The sequence below is a fragment of the Rhipicephalus sanguineus genome, chromosome 9 (genome assembly GCF_013339695.2).
Source record: "Rhipicephalus sanguineus isolate Rsan-2018 chromosome 9, BIME_Rsan_1.4, whole genome shotgun sequence".
NCBI lineage: Eukaryota > Metazoa > Arthropoda > Arachnida > Ixodida > Ixodidae > Rhipicephalus > Rhipicephalus sanguineus.
The window spans coordinates 152,749,757-152,769,028 of record NC_051184.2 but is presented as its reverse complement, the minus strand read 5'-3'; the positions used below and the strand labels follow the sequence as shown (position 1 = coordinate 152,769,028).

Here is a 19,272-nt window from a genome sequence, read left to right as displayed (position 1 = left end):
TGCCGCATCGCATTTTTTGTGGCTGCGTTTACGCGCGAAGCGGCTGGTTCGGGCGCGAAATTTGCGGAAATTTGCGCGCGCAAACGGTGATTGCGTGCGCTACCGTCAGCTGAGTGTGCCGACCGCGTGCTTAGCGGCATCTTCGTGGTCTGCGTCGGAAATGTCGTCCCCGTCCCCGTGCAGCCCGCCGATCAGAGATCAGGCGTACTACCCGTGGCACTGGCACGAAGTCGCCGAAGCCGTCGACCTGAAGAGTCCGCGCGCCGGCACCGCGCTCGCGGGCTGCCGTCCTCCGTCGCCGCAGAGCAGCCCGGCGCACGACGGCCAGCGCCGCGGTCGCCCGAGGCTCGATACCATCACGTCTCTGATCCGCGAGGGTTCCTCGTCACCCAGCAACATCAAGTGCAAGGTCTGCAACCGCGTGTTTCCGCGCGACAAGTCGCTGCAGGCTCACATGCGGACGCACACTGGTGAGTTATCTGCAGAAGGAGCCTGTTGAGCCGAAAGTCTGCGAGAAATTGCATAGGCGCAGCTATTTGTCTGTCTTGGAATTTCCTCTAGGAGGGTAGCGAGTTGGAAAATGCTCATGATGGTTAGCGCAAAAGGAACAAAGAAGAAAATTTCCTCACATAGCAATTCAGCAGGCGGCGCACACTTTAAAGCCCGCGCACGTTTTCTGAGGCTAACGCTACTGTGTCCCCTGCTTTCGTGTTGCTCTCCTCGGGCGATCATTTTTTTGTCGGCTTCAGTTGCGTGGTATGTTTCGGTCTTTATAAATCCTCTGCTCCACAATACATTGTCACCGGCCCTTTAATGAGCTAGGCTCGCCGAACGCGAGAAAAGCGCGCGCTTTCCGCGTTTGTAGGCGCGGGTTCGTGCGCCTGTTCGGTATCAAATGCAATTCCATCGAAAAGGAATGGCCAAACTGCATACGTTAGTTGACCTTCGTACTACACGGTACTACGCTGTTTGTGCTCGTTTTCCTTCATCGCGGAAAGAGCTTCGCGCTTTAATTGGTCCTTTAACTGGACTGCCGCGTCGAGATAGTAGCGCGGGCTTTGTTTTCGCCTCGGACGACAGCGTTGCCTGTTTATGTTAACAGTGCAGCGTTCGTAGCTTCACTCTATCTGATCTTTTGTTTGCTGTGCGTGCTTCCACACTTGTGAATAGTTCCCCGTCTGGGTCCCTGCATGGTGACGTCATACAGGCGACACTCGGTCAATCTTTTGGTAACAGCCGTCGCAACTCTGGTGTTTTGTTACATTAATTGACAGTCGCGTTCCTTCTACTCGATCGTTGTAGGAGCGCAGCTGTTGGTGGTTTTTCGGAGCGCTGTTACATGTTCACGTGATACACAAATGCTTTGGTCAGAACTGCCGATCCTCGGGGGCTTATCTGTAATATGTCTGCACAAAAATCTATGTGCTCTAAGAGTAGCATCTGTTCTGCGCGTCTTTCAATTGTTATCTTCTGCGTTGCACACGCAAATGCTCGAGCTCAGCATCTTAACAGCTACGTGAATACAATGTGTTCCGTCAGTTGGAAGAATTTCTTCTGAAAGCTGCGTATGATTGGCTGTATGAAGTGACGCTACCAACTAGTGATTGAGATCTTTTTGGGAGCAGCTGAGCATCTTCCGTGTGTAGCATCCTCGTTTCTGATAAGCACTCGCACGAGGCACCCTTTGTAGCAACCATTGCAGAATTGGGTATCCAGGCCTCGGGTCGATGTCAGCACAAAGTGTAGTCGGGTGCAACTTTAGAAGGTATTTCCTCCACAAAGGCAAGATGCTCACAAGTCTGCGCCAATGGACTCCAGGTTGACTTCACGAGCTGAACAGCCAGGGACCCCGCTACTGGAGAACATTGGCAGGCACGCAAGTCGGACTATTTCTTGAGGCAATCGGGTGACACGTGTTGGCCGTCGAGCCTCTCCCGTGTCCTTAAGTTGTACCCGACCGTAGATGTCTTTGTACACCGTCAACCCAAGTGAATTGCGCTTCACGAGATCAATGTGTAGCAGCTGTGAGGCCGGCCTGGGTGCATGCGCTATTTTTGAAAAATAGCAATAGGGTTGCTTAGCACATGATGTATGCACAGTGACAACACCCTAAGGCACTTGTGTACCTCTGGGGCTTGCCAGACTGATGTGGCGTCAGTCTCTGAGGTTTTGCTTCAGAAGCTGAAAGGCAAGCACCGGTGGTGTAACAGTGACACACAGAAGAGGAGGCCTGTAGTTGTGCCCTATTGCCACAGATTGGCTCACAATCTTAAGAATGTGGCCACTAGGTACCGAATTCCAGTGGTACTTTCTGCCCCCTTCCCCCGGAAACTGTCAATGCTGTGCAGGCGTATTTGTAAAGAAAATAAAAAACGGCAATGTGAAAAGAAACAGCTGAAGGTCGTAGAATGCAGCGGTGATGTGGTCTACAAGATTCCACTCTCTTGTGGCAAAGTGTATGTTGGTCAGTCAGGCCGCTGCGTTAATTAGCGATCCCTGCTGACTGGTACAGGCTCACATTTAGCTCAACACTGAACGAAAGCCTTGTTTAGACTGATCACTGGGGTGTGCGAATATTCGAAATTTCGAATATTTTTCAAATAGTATTTGCTATTCGATTCGCACCGGAATTTTACTATTCGAACTTCCCCAAGAGAAATACAGTCAACATCCGATTGAAAGTGACCCCATCAGGTTTTCAGTATGCTTCACCTCATTACACTCTCGTATTGCGGCAGAGCTGCCTTTCAAGCTCCGTTACAGTCGAAATTAGCCAAGGCACAGTCAACGTCCGATTGTAAGTGGTCCCTAGATTTTCAGTATGCTTCATCTCATCACACCCCCGTATGTGGCAAAGCTGCCTTTCAAGCTGCGCTACGGTCGCAAATGTATTAGCTCAAGAAAACGCTGGTTCTAACATGGACATGAAAGATGTGGCAGAGGTGGGGGCTCAATTAATGCTGTTTTGGACCTAAAATTTTGGCAGGAAGTATGGAAAAATCGGACGCCGAAACTTTTTAGCATCCAAAGTTTCAGATGTTCTTATATATCGACGTCTATGAAGCAGATATGGAACTCCGGACTTGAAGGGAGCACACCCTTGTCTGCCACATCAGTTGGGCTTCCACAGAAGTTGAAAGAGGAGGAGAGGCTGAGGAAATGGCATCTTTGCCTATGACGTGTAAAGTGTTGTCGGCAACACTTTGGTTGCACCAAATCATGTACATAAATAGAATTTGGCCTCTACTTTGCCTCATTCTTGATAAGACAACTATGAAACACCACCCCGCCAGTGCTTCATCAACCTAGCGAAAAGAAACACTTACATGTTGCTATCTCATAAGAATATGCTTTGGACTCCTCTCCAACTTTTTTTTTCTGCAATTTCGCTTCGAAGTATTGGAAAAATATTCGATTTGCACTCACACTTGAATATTCGAATTCGCTTCGCACCTAAAATTTTGCTATTCGCACAGCTCTACTGATCACTATTTTAAAGAAGAGCGGTGACACCTCCACCCGGGAATTATCAGAGGCTTTTTTCATACAGTCATTGGGTTTGCAGTCCTTAATAGAACGTTTTGTTGGGCTAGTTGGTACATGCTTACTGAAAAACCAAAAAGACGCATACCATCAAGGAAAAAGTAAGGACAGGACAGAAAGGACGCCCTTTCTGTCCTGTCCTTACTTTTTCCTTGATGGTACGAGTCTTTTTGGTTTTTCAGTAGGTTTGCAGTCCATTTGTGTTCCTTCTTTAACCTTGTTCAGCACTGAATTTTCCTTTTCGGATGCGCAATCATGAGTGTGCTCGGTTGATCAAGTTGTGGTGATTGCTGCGCATGGTGTACACTACGCGTGTCCTTCCGGTATCTGGTCTGTAACGTAATCATTGACGTCGTGTTACACTGCCGAAGTTGGCGCTGTCATGAGCGTGGGCTACACCTACCCCTCTTCGATGCCGAGAAAGGTGGAATGGCCGAGCGAGCAACCGAAACCAGCCGAAGCAGGTTGTTCTATACCTTGTAACTTCGTTATTACAGCACTTATTTGCAAAATTCTTGTGGCAGCAGTTTCACATCGTACAAGTGCCCAGTTATCGCTTCATCACACATTTTGGACTGCAGTAATTGAAGGCAACAGCATTGAGCGACAGCCTGTGAAACCCTGCACTGTGTGTGTTGTGAAATGTGTCTCTCCTTCTCTCTCTCTCTCTTATTCCCCTCCCCATGTGTAGGGCAGCAAACTGCACGCATAGTCTAGTTAACCTCCCTACCTTTCCTTCATTCCTTCTTTCCCTCTTTCTTGGACCACGGGGTTGTTTACTGGCCCTTTAAGCTCTCATGGGCTGTTACATGAGTGGGCAGGAAATGCTGTCTACAAGGCAGTTCCATTTGGTAATTGTACTTGGCAAGAAGGAAAACTTGAATATGTCAGCTCTTGTGGCATGGGTAGAATAGAATTGCTACATGACATCTTGGACTCGGGTTTCACTAGCTGCTGCCGTAACAGTGTTAGCAAAGTGCTGATGTGTCGAAGCACGGCCAGTCACTGTATTGCCAAAAAATACAGCCTGTAAATAGACTTTGTGGTTCAGTGGCAAGGTTCTCTTATTCGTGGTAAAAGCAGCGTTAAAAGATGGCGACACGACAAGAACATCACAGGACAGGCACTGTCCTGTGTCGTTCTTCGTCTCGTGTTGCCATCTTTTTGCGCTGCTTTTACCATAAGGATCAACCAACTAGCCCAGTTTTGCACGCTATTGCAGTTCTCTTATTCTTTCGTCAAGGTCTCGCTTGTATAAGCCAATTCCTGAGCCCGCACACAGCACTCTGCTCTTGTTCTGCCCCTTCTATCGGGAGCATTCAAGACTGAGTTTTGCAATCAAAACTGCAAACGTACCAAGTTAGCCCACCGGGGCCTGTTTGCTGAGTGTGCTGTGTCAGTTCATTCTTTCCATTGTTTTCTGACATTTTCCTCTCAGGTGAGAAGCCCTACGTGTGCGACTTTCCAGGCTGCAAGCGAGCATTCGCCCAGAGTGGCCAACTGAAGACTCACCAGCGCCTGCACACGGGTGAAAAGCCATTTGTCTGCTCCGAACCAGGTGAGCCTTACTGGGGCATCATCCGCAATGGCCTCCCAACACCTCTGAATCGGAGTTCTTCAATCGCACCAGTTCTGAAATCCACACATGCCCATGGGCAAATTTGTAGAAGGTACCAAACTGACGGGGCACCTGGGATAAAAAACACACATCTTGCCATGGTCACTGCAGTCTTCGGTGTCACTGCATAGGCAGTCCGCGGAGCAGACGGTGCACGGTTGGGAATGTGCGGGTGGCCTGCAGCAAGGTTCACACACGAGGCCAACGACGCCAACATTTGGCCGTGTTGCAGCTAGGGAATACCGACGACAGTGAGTCACGGTCATATTCATGCGGTCGAGCCAACAAAACCAGTCTGGCTGACTGACGCAGTTGGCCGCAGAGTGAAAACTTCGCACTGAAAATGCGATTGTGGCAACAGCTGCGCTTGCGTGCATACTGATTCGTGCACACACACACTCTAAAATTATTTCCAAAGTTGAGATGCACTATCTTTCAGCGCTTCGCATTCATCCAGATGCAATTTGAGCAGGTGTACATCTCGTTCAGCAATCGAAATCACTGGTGCCATAGGCCTAGCACAGCCAACAATCAATCAAGTTCATACGCTACCGTCAAAGTAATTGTTTCAAAGTAGAGCAAGGTAGGCTGCTCTTGTAACTAAGGGATGGCCACGTCAACTTCAGGAAACAATTTGTTAACACAGTGGCACACAAGGCACGAGAAGCAGCAATACGACCCCGACTCTGTACTGCAAGTCACTGCAAACATGATCCGCAAGTAACCGTACGTTCTTTTTCAAAGGTGGCCGGTAGCACTTGCCGGAGAATTCATGGACAAAATGAAACTACGTAGTGTTTGTGCTTGCACTGCTATGCAGGTGAATTTTTCAGTTCTGGAATAACGGCTAAACGATATGTCACAGAACCCAAAGCTTCCACTACACGGAAAGGGCAAGAAAACCGGGGTAAAAATTGTTCGCAGCACCGAGGTAAATACAGTGCCCGCCGAACCATGACTAAACTGCTCGGTTGGAAAGAGCTAGCAGGATTTTGCTGAGAAGACTTGTTATATTGCGCTTGGCGATGCAGTATGGCTAGCTGAGCTCGGATGCGAGCCTGTTGCAGGGTCTCGATGGAATCCAGTATTGAGGGGTGTTATTGCAGAGGCATGTCTAAACCAAGAAGGTGTTCCTGCAGTAACCTTAGTGTCCGATCATAGAGCAACTGGAATGGCAAAGTGACTTCCTGTTGGGACATGTTTATAGCGAAAACCACAGCAGCAACGTAGTTATTCCAGTCGTCGTGTGTGGTGGTAGAGAAGTAGGAAGAAATGACGTCTTTTATGTTGCGGTTGGTGCGCTCGACAAGTCCATTTGTCTCTGGATGTTGAGGATATTCTACGCTTAGGCAAGAATGTTTTGAAGGCCCGTGACATGGATGCCATGCCACGGTCGGTAACCAACAGCTTTGTCATGCCAGGCCGGTATATGAGGGACTCGTTAAGAAAGGTCATAACATGGGTGGCTCCAGAGTCAGTAGCGGCCTGTACTTGTACCCACTTAGTCAGGTAGTCCGTCGCTACAACGAGAAATTTGTTGCCATGCTTGCTGCGAGACAATGGGCCCATGTGATCAATGCCCACCACATCGAACAGTTCGTTGGGAGCGTGTGCGATTGGTTGTAAGGGCACAGGATGTCGGTTGGCGACTACTTTGCGAGCTTGACAGACGGTGCAGGATGACACGTACAAGTAGACATCATCGCTCATGCCAGACCACCAAAACTTTTCCTTAATGCGAGCCAAGGTCTTCTGCTGACCCAGGTGGCCAGCAGAGGAGGCATCGTGCCACATTAAAAGTATTAACAGTCGTGTGGCCACAGATACGCAAGATTCGCTTCCTGTGCGTCGATGAGAAAGGACGCCATCTTGGACAGTGCACGCCGACGAGAGTCGCTCGAGGCAGCACTTGGCTGTTTTGGTATCAGCAGAGAGGCGCCTGACAACGTCGCAGATTTCAGTATCATTTGATTGTGCAGTTCAAAGGTCGAGCACTTGCAAGTGCCGGCGCAGGGTACTTCATCATGACAGGGTTGCGTGAAAGGTAGTCTGCGTGTCGGTGACATGAACCGTTGCGATGAACGGTCGTAAAACTGTAGTGTTGAAGTTTGAGTGCCCACCGGGCAAATTTGGAGTTTAGGTCTTTTCCTGTTTGGAGCCGGTGCAGTATGTTCGAGTGCATAAAACCTCCCTGTAAAGGTGGTTTCACTGCAGCATCGGGGTGCTATGCTGTGAAACCACCCTTTCAGGAAAAATCCACACTCCTGCGAAGCCACACTTCAAGGTTAGACGTTCATATTACCGTCCCCTCAATTACTTATTCGTTAAGTTTAAAAGCATGCTTATATGCGCTAAGTATAGTAATTTTTAAAATGTAACGTATTGTATCAGTTATAACTTGCACCGTACTGCTATTCAAATCTTGCTACTATTCAACGTTGCTTCCACTTCACATCGAACCAAAAAAGTGACATTCACACATGTCTAATCCCAATTCTTAAAAATATTGTGCAAGTTGGTTGGGTCATGACAAAAATGGTCATTTTTCTTTACAAGACGTGATTACTATTAGAATTATTCTATTTGAAATTATTCGAAAATCACTATTCGCTTCGAACCTCAAACTTACTATTCGCCCATCCCTACTTATTACTAACTATGTTATTGTAGAAGCCATAGAATTACTAATCACTGTGTGACAGAAGCCATTCCTTTCCATTCACTTTAAGAAGTGCATGGAAAATTCAAATTCAGTTCCCGGGAGTTTTGATATTGGAGAGCGTGTCAGCACTGTGAGAGATGTGACCGTGCTTTCGAGTGGTGCATGGACAAGCTGCAATGTACAGTGGATTGAGACGTGACAATTTAGCGCATGTTCTTTCATTTCAATCGTCCTCAATTCATGTCACGTCAGTGTATTTTCAACTGGAACACTTACATTGGAGCCAACACCACCTTTACTTTGCCAGATTCGTAGCGGCATGTCCCAGTTATCTCGAGCAATTGTGAATACCAGTCACTGTACTTAATGTTTTGATGATGTATATTTCAATCCGTGAGCATCCTACACAAGAGGCCAGCATTCGTATGTGGCCACTGAGCATGTATATCAATAGGCAGGGAATCCAAAGTGGGTAGTCTTTTGCTGCTAAGTTTTCTGTCTCGTCAGCACTTGGCTAGCCCCTCATTGTGCTCATTCATTCTGTTGCAATGCTGGCCATTACAATCGTCATTTTCCTAACTGCCCAGCAGTCACAAATCTGGCAACAGTGTGCAATGCAGTGCACACTGGACAGCGAAAGGCACGACATGGGGGGCCCAGAAGATGTGCACCTCATTGGCATTTTCGTGTAACTTTCCAAGTGGTCCTAGTGTGCCGTATATAAAGTGCAGGCAAATCAGAAAGACTAAGGGTCGCCACCTATGCAGAGAGACAAATGACCACTAGGGAAGGGTTCAGTGCTGTTAGTGAACGTAAATGCACCTACTATCGCAGCTGTGGTGAATAGGCAGAGATTGAAATTCTTGGGAAAAAGTGGGCAAGGGAATGCTACACAGCGCACTCTCTCGTCACTGAGGATGCACTGTGCGGGAGGGGAGATGGGAGGGGACGTTCACCTCCGATGTAGGAGGTGCTGGGTTTGATTCCCAGTGCTGCAGGGAACCCACTGGTTTTTCTCATTCATGGAGGAGTACCCCGACCGTGCACTCGGATGTTTGTGGGTACTTACCTTGAAAGGCAGCCCCATAAAGATCTGCAAAGCTCTCTGTGCACGTGTGCCTTAACCCAGCACAGCTTTGACATCCCAAGCATCGTACTGCTGCTCTGGGAGGCAGAGCAGCAGTAGTAGCGGCCCGTGCCACTAAAATAGGTAGTACACTCAAACCTCATTATAAAGAAGTTACATATTACACGAAAATAACTTCCTTATATCCGAAAATTCGTTATAAACATATATTCCTAACACTGTATGTATTGCTAGACTTTTCTTCATTTACTTCGTTGTAACCAATATTTCGGTATATCTGTGTTCGTTATATCGAGGTTTCATGTACATGCATGCATCTGGCCCGGTACTTCTCAGAATGAAGTTTATAGACACTTGGGAACACATCCACTCTGTGGGGTATTAACAAAATGGGACCTTCGTGGGAGAGATTCCGTGAAACTGTAAGCTTTTGTGTTGTGAATTTACACCTATTGAAGTTGTCAAAAGGGGACGTTTAAACTCTTGAATAACTAGGCGTATTGTGTATGAAAACGATAAAATTAACACTGCTACATTGCCTGCTATTTTTGTTAAACTGACGCTCAATTCATTTTTAAAAATAACAGTGTCTCGCAGTTAATAGGTTCTGCATCCGTAGTTACGACATGGTGGTCATTGAAAAGATCACAACACTGTAGACACATGTGAAGATAGAGCTTATGTTATCCTGTTGGCAGGGATAAGATCTTGCCATCACTGAAAAAGCCTCAGCTACATGAACATTGTATAGCTGTAAACACATGTGCCTGTCACAGAGCATGGTGCTGCTTATCACTCCATTATGCGCGAAAAATTGGCAGAGATGCTGCATAGAGTTCAATCTACTTCAAGTGAAGTAAGTAGGCAAAAAAGATAGAAAACAGCATAACAACTTGCTTAAGATTCGGTTCCACTCGTGCGCAGTTGTCGTAGCGTACAGCTGCAATCTCTACTGTTTTGCTTATGTGTAATACTTTTGTGTGCTTGCCTTATTGTGTTTCATGAGGCATAGTTGTCATCTTGTATTATATCTTCCAAATTGTAATATCTCGAATGAAAGAAGAGGGGGGATTTTGTGGACTCGTTTCTTTGTTTGACCCAACCTTAAAGGGGCCATGAAGCACCCCTTGGGCTGGTTGAAAAAACACATCCTGCGGAAAGCTGACACGGCTATGAACTACTCTGCAAAATATTACAGTCGTGCACGCCGCGTAAAGGCCACAAGCAGAGCGCGAAGTTGCCGTTTCCTCAGGCGCCCTCTTTTCAAACAGAGGCCGGTTCTCACTCTCGTCGGTGGGCGGGGCGTCTGCACGTTGACGTCGCGGATCTGCCAGTTTACGTCACAAGAGATATAGCATGCTTATTGGCCGATAGCCGGATGAGATTCGCTTCTTGCCACGGGGTGCCGCCACTTGCCTGCGCCGCACTCCTCAGTCTGCTAAATTTACACGGTAGCCGCACTCGCGCATGCGAATCACAGCGGGAGAGTGATCACGTTTCATGACGCGCGCTGACGTAACTTCTTACCCCCGTGCCATCCCTCCCTGTGTAGCTTCCAGTGCGCTCGTCGCCACGAGAAAAGAGAGAAAGCGCTGAGAGCGTGCGCCAGCGCTTTCTCTCCGTAACCCCTGTAACTCGGCTCATTCTTGACGGATTCGAGAAATTTTTGCGGCAATCAATTCGGGAGGCAGTAAACTCCGATACGGAGGTCATTAGATCATTACTTGGAAAAGTGGTTCATGACCCCTTTAATGAAAACCAGCAGATAATGCAGCCAAGGAAGGTATAGGGAATGTTAATTGTACTGTAATAGTACTGTAATTTAACATATGAGATCACTATTTTTGTACTTACCTCTGTCTTACTGTACTGGCTGTAATCTTTTCATTGTTAATCTACTTTGTTTAGACTTTTGTATTTGTCAGGCTTGCACAGTGCATCTATTGAGGCAAGTAGGGTATATGTGAATAAATCGACAACTCAGCCAGCATCGAATAAATCCAGGAGAAGGGCAAAGTAGTTAGTGCCTTGACATTTCTATGTTTTCGATGTTTGTGACATGCAATGAATATGATAGGCAGAGACTCAGTCGGTGAAAGAAAAAGACACAAAATCTCTGGGAGCTGGAGATGCACAGAATTTGGAAGCTGACTTCTTGTGACTTTGCAATCATTTTCCAAACAGTTCAAGTGCTGTTTACACAGCGACAGTGCTGAGTGGAGAAATGTAAAATAGTCCAGAAGATGTTGTCAGGCACAACATGGATGCTTTATACCTTCACGGCTGCTTGGTTACTCACTCGTGAAGTTTCGCCAGCAAACTACGTTCATCTTTCTTTTTAATTTGTATTCAACTTTCACACTAATATCGAGACAGCTCACAACACCTTTAAGCAAGCCCAACACAACCTGCGGCCGCCACCACTTGGAGGTGCCGTATAAGATGCAAACAACTGGTGTGTTTCCCAGATGAGCCTACTGTGTTGCCTACTGATGTCAACACTCCCTTCTTTTCCAGAGTGTGGCCAGAGGTTCACCCACTCCAACCGTCGCTGCAACGCCCATCCGTTTGCTGTGCTTCGACGAGATGATGCAAGCACTGCAGTGGCTGGCAGTGCAGAGGACACGCAAGCAAACTGTGAAAACCAGAGCGAGGCTGTGACTCGGTGGCTCAAAGGGTGAGTGCTCTACGTTTTTGTGCACAATGCGGTATCGAGGCTTGGATAACGGTAATATTAATTTGCAGTATGAATGATTAGAATATACTTAAGGCAAAGTATTTTATTAGCAAATTGTTTAAAACTTATGTAGCATGCTCAGTGCAGTGATGGAAGTGCTGCTCCAATTGCTCCAAACTGCTCCAAAAGAGACATGCTGCTCTAAACTGTAATTTTTGTTAGTAACTGGTCCGGACCTGCTCTGAAATGGCACTGGTAAACTAAAAACAATGAACTTTTCATTCTATATTTTGCGGACATTTTCTTGGCAATGAAGAAAAGGCTGCAGAGCCAAACTGTGCGTGTGCTACCGCTGAAGAAAAAAGGCCTACAATTGTGTCCTTGTTTCCTGCGTGAGAATTAAGCAAAACAACATTGCTCTATTTTGTATGGGACATTGTTTGAAAAGAGGCGCAGCACGCACCAAGGAGATATAAAATTTATTATTTGTTTTACTATATGCAGTGTCATTTCACGCTTTTTGCACGTGTGAAAACAACGCAACTTTTGCGTGCTCCTCACAGTCAAAATGGTGCCTTCTGTCTTCAGGTGAGCGCTCGTCGCCCTCCGGCTTTTTCAATGACTCGTCGAAGGAACTTGTGACGAATTTCACTAACAAATGGCTGTATAAGCAGACGAAGCAAATAGTATGCAATGTTATTATTCGACCATGGCCACTCGAATAATCCAACAGCCGTCACAAGAGATACGGAAGGTTCACAAACCGAAACTAAATTCGAAACGCGTGCCAAACCGGACTACTTCGCGGAGCAGTAGTGTGCAGTAGCTCCGCCCCCGTAGCCTTTTCTTCATTGCCAAGAAAAGTTGTCCGCGAGTATAGTATGTACGATAGTATGCTAGTATGGAGTTTCTGTACTAGCTCCATACTAGTATATCGACAATGCGACAAGTAGTGGCATTGTTGATACAGTCGAGCCCGACTATATCGAACCCGTTTATATCAAATTATCCCGTATATCGAACAATTTCTAAACACGGTAAATTTACATTGAGAATATATATAGCAAAAGTTACTGTTACATCGAACGAAAATAGCAACGACAACCGATATATCAAACTCCATGTGCCTCAAAAGTGCCCCAGCAAGTTGGCTTTCCCTCGCGGTGGCGGGGAAAACTACCGGCGCCACCCTAGAAAAAGTGGTTTAGACCCGGCTGCGCACGGCCGAACACCCCCCTGCAAAAAATGATCCTGGCCTGCTCGTAGCGCTTACAGCCAATCAGAGGCCGTCGCACTTTCTCCAAGGCGCGGAGGCGGTACAAGCGTACAAGTGAGCGCCATTTTTTCTTTCTTTATGCTTGCGGGCCTGCTGCTGCCTCTTATCTGTCTTATCCACGAGCTAAGCGTGGTCCGTGCTGGTGGTGTTGCCTGTTGGCGCTCTGTGTACTTTCTTGGCGCGCTGTCGTCATGGCCTTTGCAAAGAGGCAGAATTTGCCGTTCGCCACGAAACTCGAAATCACAAATCGAGTCGAGCGCGGTGAGAAGAAGTCCGGCGTCGCCACCGCATACGGATCGACATTCGACGAGTTCGTCAGTGCGGACGATGATGTCGCCATCATGGGCCAGCTACAAGATGAGGAATACGTTGCAGACGTCGTGCCGACCACGAGCCAAAGCGACAGCAATAAGGAAATTGACGATGGCCCGTTGCCTACATCCTCCGAAGTGATTAGTGCACTTGCGTTGGTCCGGCGCTATTGCTTGAATATACAAGGCTGCTCCGACTCGTTGGACGTAGAGGCGTGCGTGCTGTCGCAGGCAGCGAAGTTGTTGAAACAGAAGAAAATCCAGGACTATTTTGTTCCAAAGTTGGGCACGCAAGTAAGCCACCATATTAATAAAGTACTCTTCTTATTTGTGTGTGCCTTTGTGTCATTAAATCCTATAGCGGGCCTATATCGAATTATGCCATATATCGAACTAATAAACGTTTTTTGGCGAGTTCGATATACCCGGGTTCGACTGTATGTCTCCAATTTAGCTGTATGTAGCTGTACATGACAGGCAGACTATTTTGGTAAAATGTGTGCGAGATTAGTTCGATATCTTACTGATTACTGACTGCTGGTGGGAGGACTGTGATGTGTGACTGATCACATTTACCACTTTGTGATTTCCGACCTCATTTTTGCCACAAGAAATGGCAAGGCTGTTTTTTCAACCTATCCGAACTTGGTTTCTTGTCTTTCTTTTTTTTTTTAATTTCAGATGCAGGCTATTTTGATGAAATATGAAAATAACAAATTGCTTTGCTCTGTTAGCGATTATAAACTGCTCTATGTGATTCTAGTTTCGTTTATAATTTGGGGCTCAGCTTCACCGGGTTTATATCATTTTTGTTACAAGTACCCGGTATTTTAAATATATAGCTCATCTTAAGTGTTCAGTGACCACCCATCTGCTTAATTGTTTGTTTGTTGCAATTTGCAGTGATAATTGTATGTGCAGTATCTTTAATAATAAGTAGTAATACTTATGAGATGCTTAAATAATGCTTTAAACTTCAGGAGTCGTTTGGAATATTGTGCCATCTGCTCCGAAATTGTCAATAGCTGCTCGAAACTAGCATTTTTTTTGCTCCAGAGTGTGCTCCAAAAAGCAAAATGTCGCTTCCATCACTGTCAGTGTCATGTGGCAAGTTTTCAAAGATTTGCTGAGAATGCCATAGTGAAGGTTTATAACTAGTACACTTGCAGAACTGCAATTGTAGCTGTTAACTTTTTTCACAAAGCTTATTCAGGAGCATATGGCTGGCCTTAACGGTACTGCAAGTTAAAATTAGACACTTGGAGGTGGACTGCAAGTTGTTTCCATTTTCCTGCAGACACTCGACGCAAACATGCAACAGAACGACACTCCCAAAAGCACGGCAGCTGAAACGTGAGCTGGACGCCCAAGCACGCATCGACTCCGAGGAGCTGCTCCAGAAGAAGCTGGCACCGTCCTCACGACGTGACATGATTGGTGCACTCGCACTCATCGAGCTTTCGAACAAGGGCCACGGGTGTGCTCCCGCCGTCGTCATGGAAAAGGTCCAATCCAGTCCCACCTCGATCGACGTTGACGATCGGCCACTTGATCTCAGCGTGTCTAGGTACTACAGTAACGACAGCTAACCATCACCGGGTAGTGCCTCACGATCTCATCTTTGACGGTCAGTGACAGAAGCTTCTCCTGCCCTTGCACATGTGTGTAAAATTGTATAGGAACAATGCCACCTTGTATTGTATCGTTGAGAAGAATGCCAAAGAACTCTGAATCGGGAGAAGAGCTTCGTTCTTGTTCTGCACTAAAAAATGTAACAGGGGGACGACACGGGAACACAGACGTGCGCACGTCTGTGTTCCCGTGTCGTCCCCTTGTTACATTTTTTAGCGCAGAACAAGAACGATGCAGTACCAACTAGCCCCCATTGAATCCTTAGAAGAGCTTCATAGACCGGATTCCGAACAGGCCACTAGCTCACTGAGGAAATGAAACTTCTTAGACCGCACAATGTGACTCAGTGTTAGGCCTCTGAGTAATCGGGCACATGCTATGTGTGGACGCCTATCTTAGGTGGCTAGACAAAAAAAATGAACGTGTTTTTGCTTTTTGGCAGTGTGTACAGGTATTTTGTTTGCTATTGTCACGTTGACGAACGCAACAGTCGATCGAATGATCTAAAACAATCGTGAAGCTTCCAAAACATTGCGGCATGGTCTGCATGGAGTGTTGCAAACAGTCTTTGCTGGTGAAGCCCGAATAGTACATCAAAATAACACGCGTGGCACTATGAATAATATGCGTGATGATTGTAAAAAGAAAGTCATGATGTTGATTGGGAGTCGCCTTCGGTTGCTGAACAGGAAAATAAGTTATTGAAGTTATCATACCACCTGTTTTTTTGAATAGTTTAGCATTTCATCTCTATAAACTGGACTGGGCTTGAGTTGCACAGAAACGCATCAAGTCATTCGACACTCAAGTCAATCGATAACCTTACTGGACATTCAAGTGTTGAAACGTTGCTTTTTCATTATGAAGCCTTTCATCTTGGCTATGTGTCCCTCCACTGAGAGAGAAGTTTTTGTCAAACTCAGTTACACCAATCTTAAAGGGGTCCTGAGCCATTTTAGATGTGAAGCATCTTATAGCGGAGTTCAGTCCGGTGGTGGTGGTGGTGGTGGTGGTGGTGGTGTGCGGCGTGACCACCCTTACTGCGCATGCGCAAACCCTCTCCACTTCCCCTCCCCTCTGCCCTTCTCTTTCCCCTCCCCTTTCTCCCCTCCCTCTCCTATTCCTCTCCCCTTCCCTTTTGCTCTTTCTCCTCCCCCTCTCCACTTCCCCTTTCCCCCCTCACCACTCCCCCTCTGAAACGCGGGCTCTACGCTCTACATGCCGAAACACTGCTTCGCATCGCCTCATGGTCCCCTTTAGCGGGAGATGGTGATTTTTTTTCTAAGTAATCATCGAATGATCTCAATATCAGAGTTTATTGCCTCATGTATCAGTTGCCGCAAGAAGTTCTCGAATCTGTCAAGAATGAGCAGAGTCATGGGGATTTGTCACACGCTTCAAGCGCTTTCCCTCGTCCCAACGAGCGCACTGTAAGCTAAGCACAAAGGGGAAAGGAGTTACGTCTGCAGGTGTCTTGACCTTGAATGCGCGTGATGAAACGCTATTGCTCTCTCCCGTTGTGAATCCTGTGCACGAGCGTGGCTCACTGCGTAATGTTAGCAGGCTAGAGTGCTGCGCCGGCACGTGGAGGCACCCCACGGCAAGAAGCGCATCTGGTCTAAACGCCGCACTTAATTTATGTCAGCTATTGGCCAATAGCATGCTACCCTCTGTTTGATGTCAAACAGCGGGCACCGGCAGCTCGGAAGAGAGAGAGCACAGGCCTCTGTATGAAAAGAGGGCACCCGAGAAAATGGCAACTTGGCGCTTTGCCTCTAAACTCTTGCTGTGTACGACTGCAATATAAGGCTGAGCTGTTCATAGCAATGTCTGCCTTCTGCAGAATGTGCTTCATGACCCCTTTGTGTATGCTATTGTAATGTGTGCTTGGGTGGCATATGCTCAAGTGAATGCCGTGTTGTAGCTGTCACTTGAAATAGCCCTGTTGGTGTTACATGCAGGAATGCCCGCGTGTGTGTTCCTTTATGCTTTGTTGTCTACTGAGGTCACCCCCTTTTCATTCTCGTAAAACAACGTAACACAAAGAAGGACTTACCTCTTGTGCACCCCAATCTTTCTTTAAGGTTGTATTCTAGTCTGAACTTTATTCTTTGATGCTGCTGTTAACATACTGTGCCATCTAAAAGTCCCTCGACTGTCTTGGCAGGCACACCAGGTGCCATTATTTCGGTTATTGGCTAGGAGTTTACGAAAACACGTCTCTGAATGTGCTTGCTCCCGCTGCATAGCATTGAGAATGAATTATTGGAGCCAAATTGAAATAGGGCAGGACCAACCTTCATTCAGCTCTGCAGTGGTGCTTGCGAGATGTATGAAAAGAAACTGCTACACATGCAAACCTTATAATTGACAGTGTAACAATACATTTGTGATTTAGTTCTAATAAAGAACTTGTTTTCATAGTGTGACTATAAGTAGCATGCAGAAAATGCTCTATCGTGTCAGTGAGCATTGTTCCATGCAAAAGCTTGGCAGTGTCATTTATTTTCTAGTTCCTTAGATGTGTGTAGATACTGTTGCTCAACTTCAAAACCGGTGCTTCTATCCTTCCTGGATTAGGTGCCAAATACTTGGAAGCCTTTCATTATTGGTTTGTGTCAATATTATCCTCTTGGCAAACTCTTATTGTTATCAGACAGTGTGCGTTAGACATTCCTTTACACTGTCAACAGATGAAGGCTGTATTGTCACAGCAACGAGAACTCAGTTCGCAAGTTGCATGAGCCCAAGTGTGACGATGGTATATGTATATGAAATTGTCACGTTATCTCGAGCAGCAATCTCTGACCTAGCTGCTAGTCGAACCCACATGTCACAAATTATTGTGTATATTGAACAGTCGTAAAATTCTCTTGAGTGTATTTTTGATATCGAATTACCTATATACATTTGAACCTTCTCATAAGGAACTAGCATGGGGACCATAACTTTGTTATATCCTATACAGTGGAATCACGTAGATAGGATTCTGCATAATACGTTTTTATTTTTGCTCCCAGCCAACCTCTTTGGTTAATACGATTTTTGAATAATACGTTTTATTTTGTGGATCCTGTGACAAACATACCAACATGATTTCACTGTATTTGTTGTAACAGTAGCGATAGAAATAGGCAATCTGGCTCGTGCAAAAATCCTAGATACAAAAAAAAAACAAATTATTCTATGCTTCAAACCTACTATCAATGAGGTAATCCTTGTGGCATTTCAAACCAAACAGACTGAAGCAGGAGAAGGTGAAAACAGAACAAAGTTCATTTGACAAAACAAGCCTGCATTTAATTCACGTTTATTTGAAGAAGGGTGCAACCACATTTGTAACCAAATTTTTAATGTCCAATGCCATTTTTAAAAACAATGCAGCTGTGAATTGCCTTTTAATAATTCCTTTGGTTTTTATGCTACGTTATGAGCCTCGTGTAAACCGAATATTTTTGTTGTAGCCTACATCACGGCAGCGCTCGCTTTTTAAGTTTCATTATAAAAATAGTTAATGTCGCTGGAATGAAGCATGGTAAACCAAAGTTCGTATTTAGTTTGCTGTAACCAATAATTCACTGTATTAGTGTTCATTATAATGAGGTTCATCTGTATAGAACTTTTTTTGTGATCCCCTTCAGATTCAATATACTACCTGGGTTCGACTGTACAACTTTGTGCATTACGTCATTGTATAAAGCATCGTTGCCGTTATTACAGCACATTGATGTCGAATGCTGTACACTCAAACCTCGTTATAACAAAATCGCATCTGACACGAAAATAAGTTCGTTATATCCAGAAATTCGTTGTAAATGTATATTTGTAACACTGTAGCTATGACAACACTATTCTTCATTTACTTCGTTATAACAGATAATTCGTTATATCCGAGTTCGTTATATCGAGGCTTGAGTGTATATGTAATTGTGTCTTGAGTCTACAGCAAGGTTACACTTTCGAGATGCTGCTTGTCATCCGTCCACTGTCTAGAATAAAAAGTATAGCTGACAACTTTTTTTGGTGAAAAATTTTATTGTATGATGTTAATAAAAACTAAATGACCAATTGTTGTTTCTTGTATCTCTGCAATGACAACATTGAGAAATGAAATACAGAGGAGCAGACAAGTGTGCACAGTTATGCGCATGGAAAATGGGAAGGCATGTAAACGTGACAAGTTTTAGTATTTTAATTGCACATGGTGTACAAGAACCTATGTCAATTACTTGAATTTAAAAGCATATCCCATACTTTTGCACACACAACACGCACCTGTTAACTCCTTTAACACGGTTCGTACGGTTCTTTGAAAACCCTTGAATTTGAAAAGCACATTTTCAAGGCCCTTGAAGGTCCTGGAATTGCATTCTGTCCTGGAAAACCCTTGAATTTTGGGACCAGTGCAGTCTAAAGTCCACAGTGCGACCTGCTTCCCGTTGTAGATTAGCATCGATGCAGCAAAC

At 45.8% G+C, this 19,272-nt stretch overlaps 1 protein-coding gene across 1 annotated transcript; it reads left to right on the top strand.

Moving 5' to 3' along the window:
- Positions 1–40: 40 nt before the first annotated feature.
- On the top strand, positions 41–14,954 carry LOC119404025 (zinc finger protein 367). Its single transcript, XM_037670651.2, has 4 exons — positions 41–470; positions 4,982–5,101; positions 11,428–11,587; positions 14,472–14,954. The coding sequence occupies exons 1-4, from the start codon at positions 161–163 to the stop codon at positions 14,761–14,763; spliced, it is 882 nt and encodes a 293-aa protein (XP_037526579.1). The 5' UTR covers positions 41–160; the 3' UTR covers positions 14,764–14,954.
- Positions 14,955–19,272: the final 4,318 nt, after the last annotated feature.

Excerpts from the sequence above, each read along its gene's own strand:
- LOC119404025 (XM_037670651.2), top strand. The coding sequence starts at position 161 with ATGTCGTCCCCGTCCCCGTGCAGCCCGCCGATCAGAGATCAGGCGTAC. Across the intron at positions 471-4,981 it reads TCACATGCGGACGCACACTG|GTGAGAAGCCCTACGTGTGC; the intron begins GTGAGTTATCTG and ends TTTTCCTCTCAG. Across the intron at positions 5,102-11,427 it reads ATTTGTCTGCTCCGAACCAG|AGTGTGGCCAGAGGTTCACC; the intron begins GTGAGCCTTACT and ends CTTCTTTTCCAG.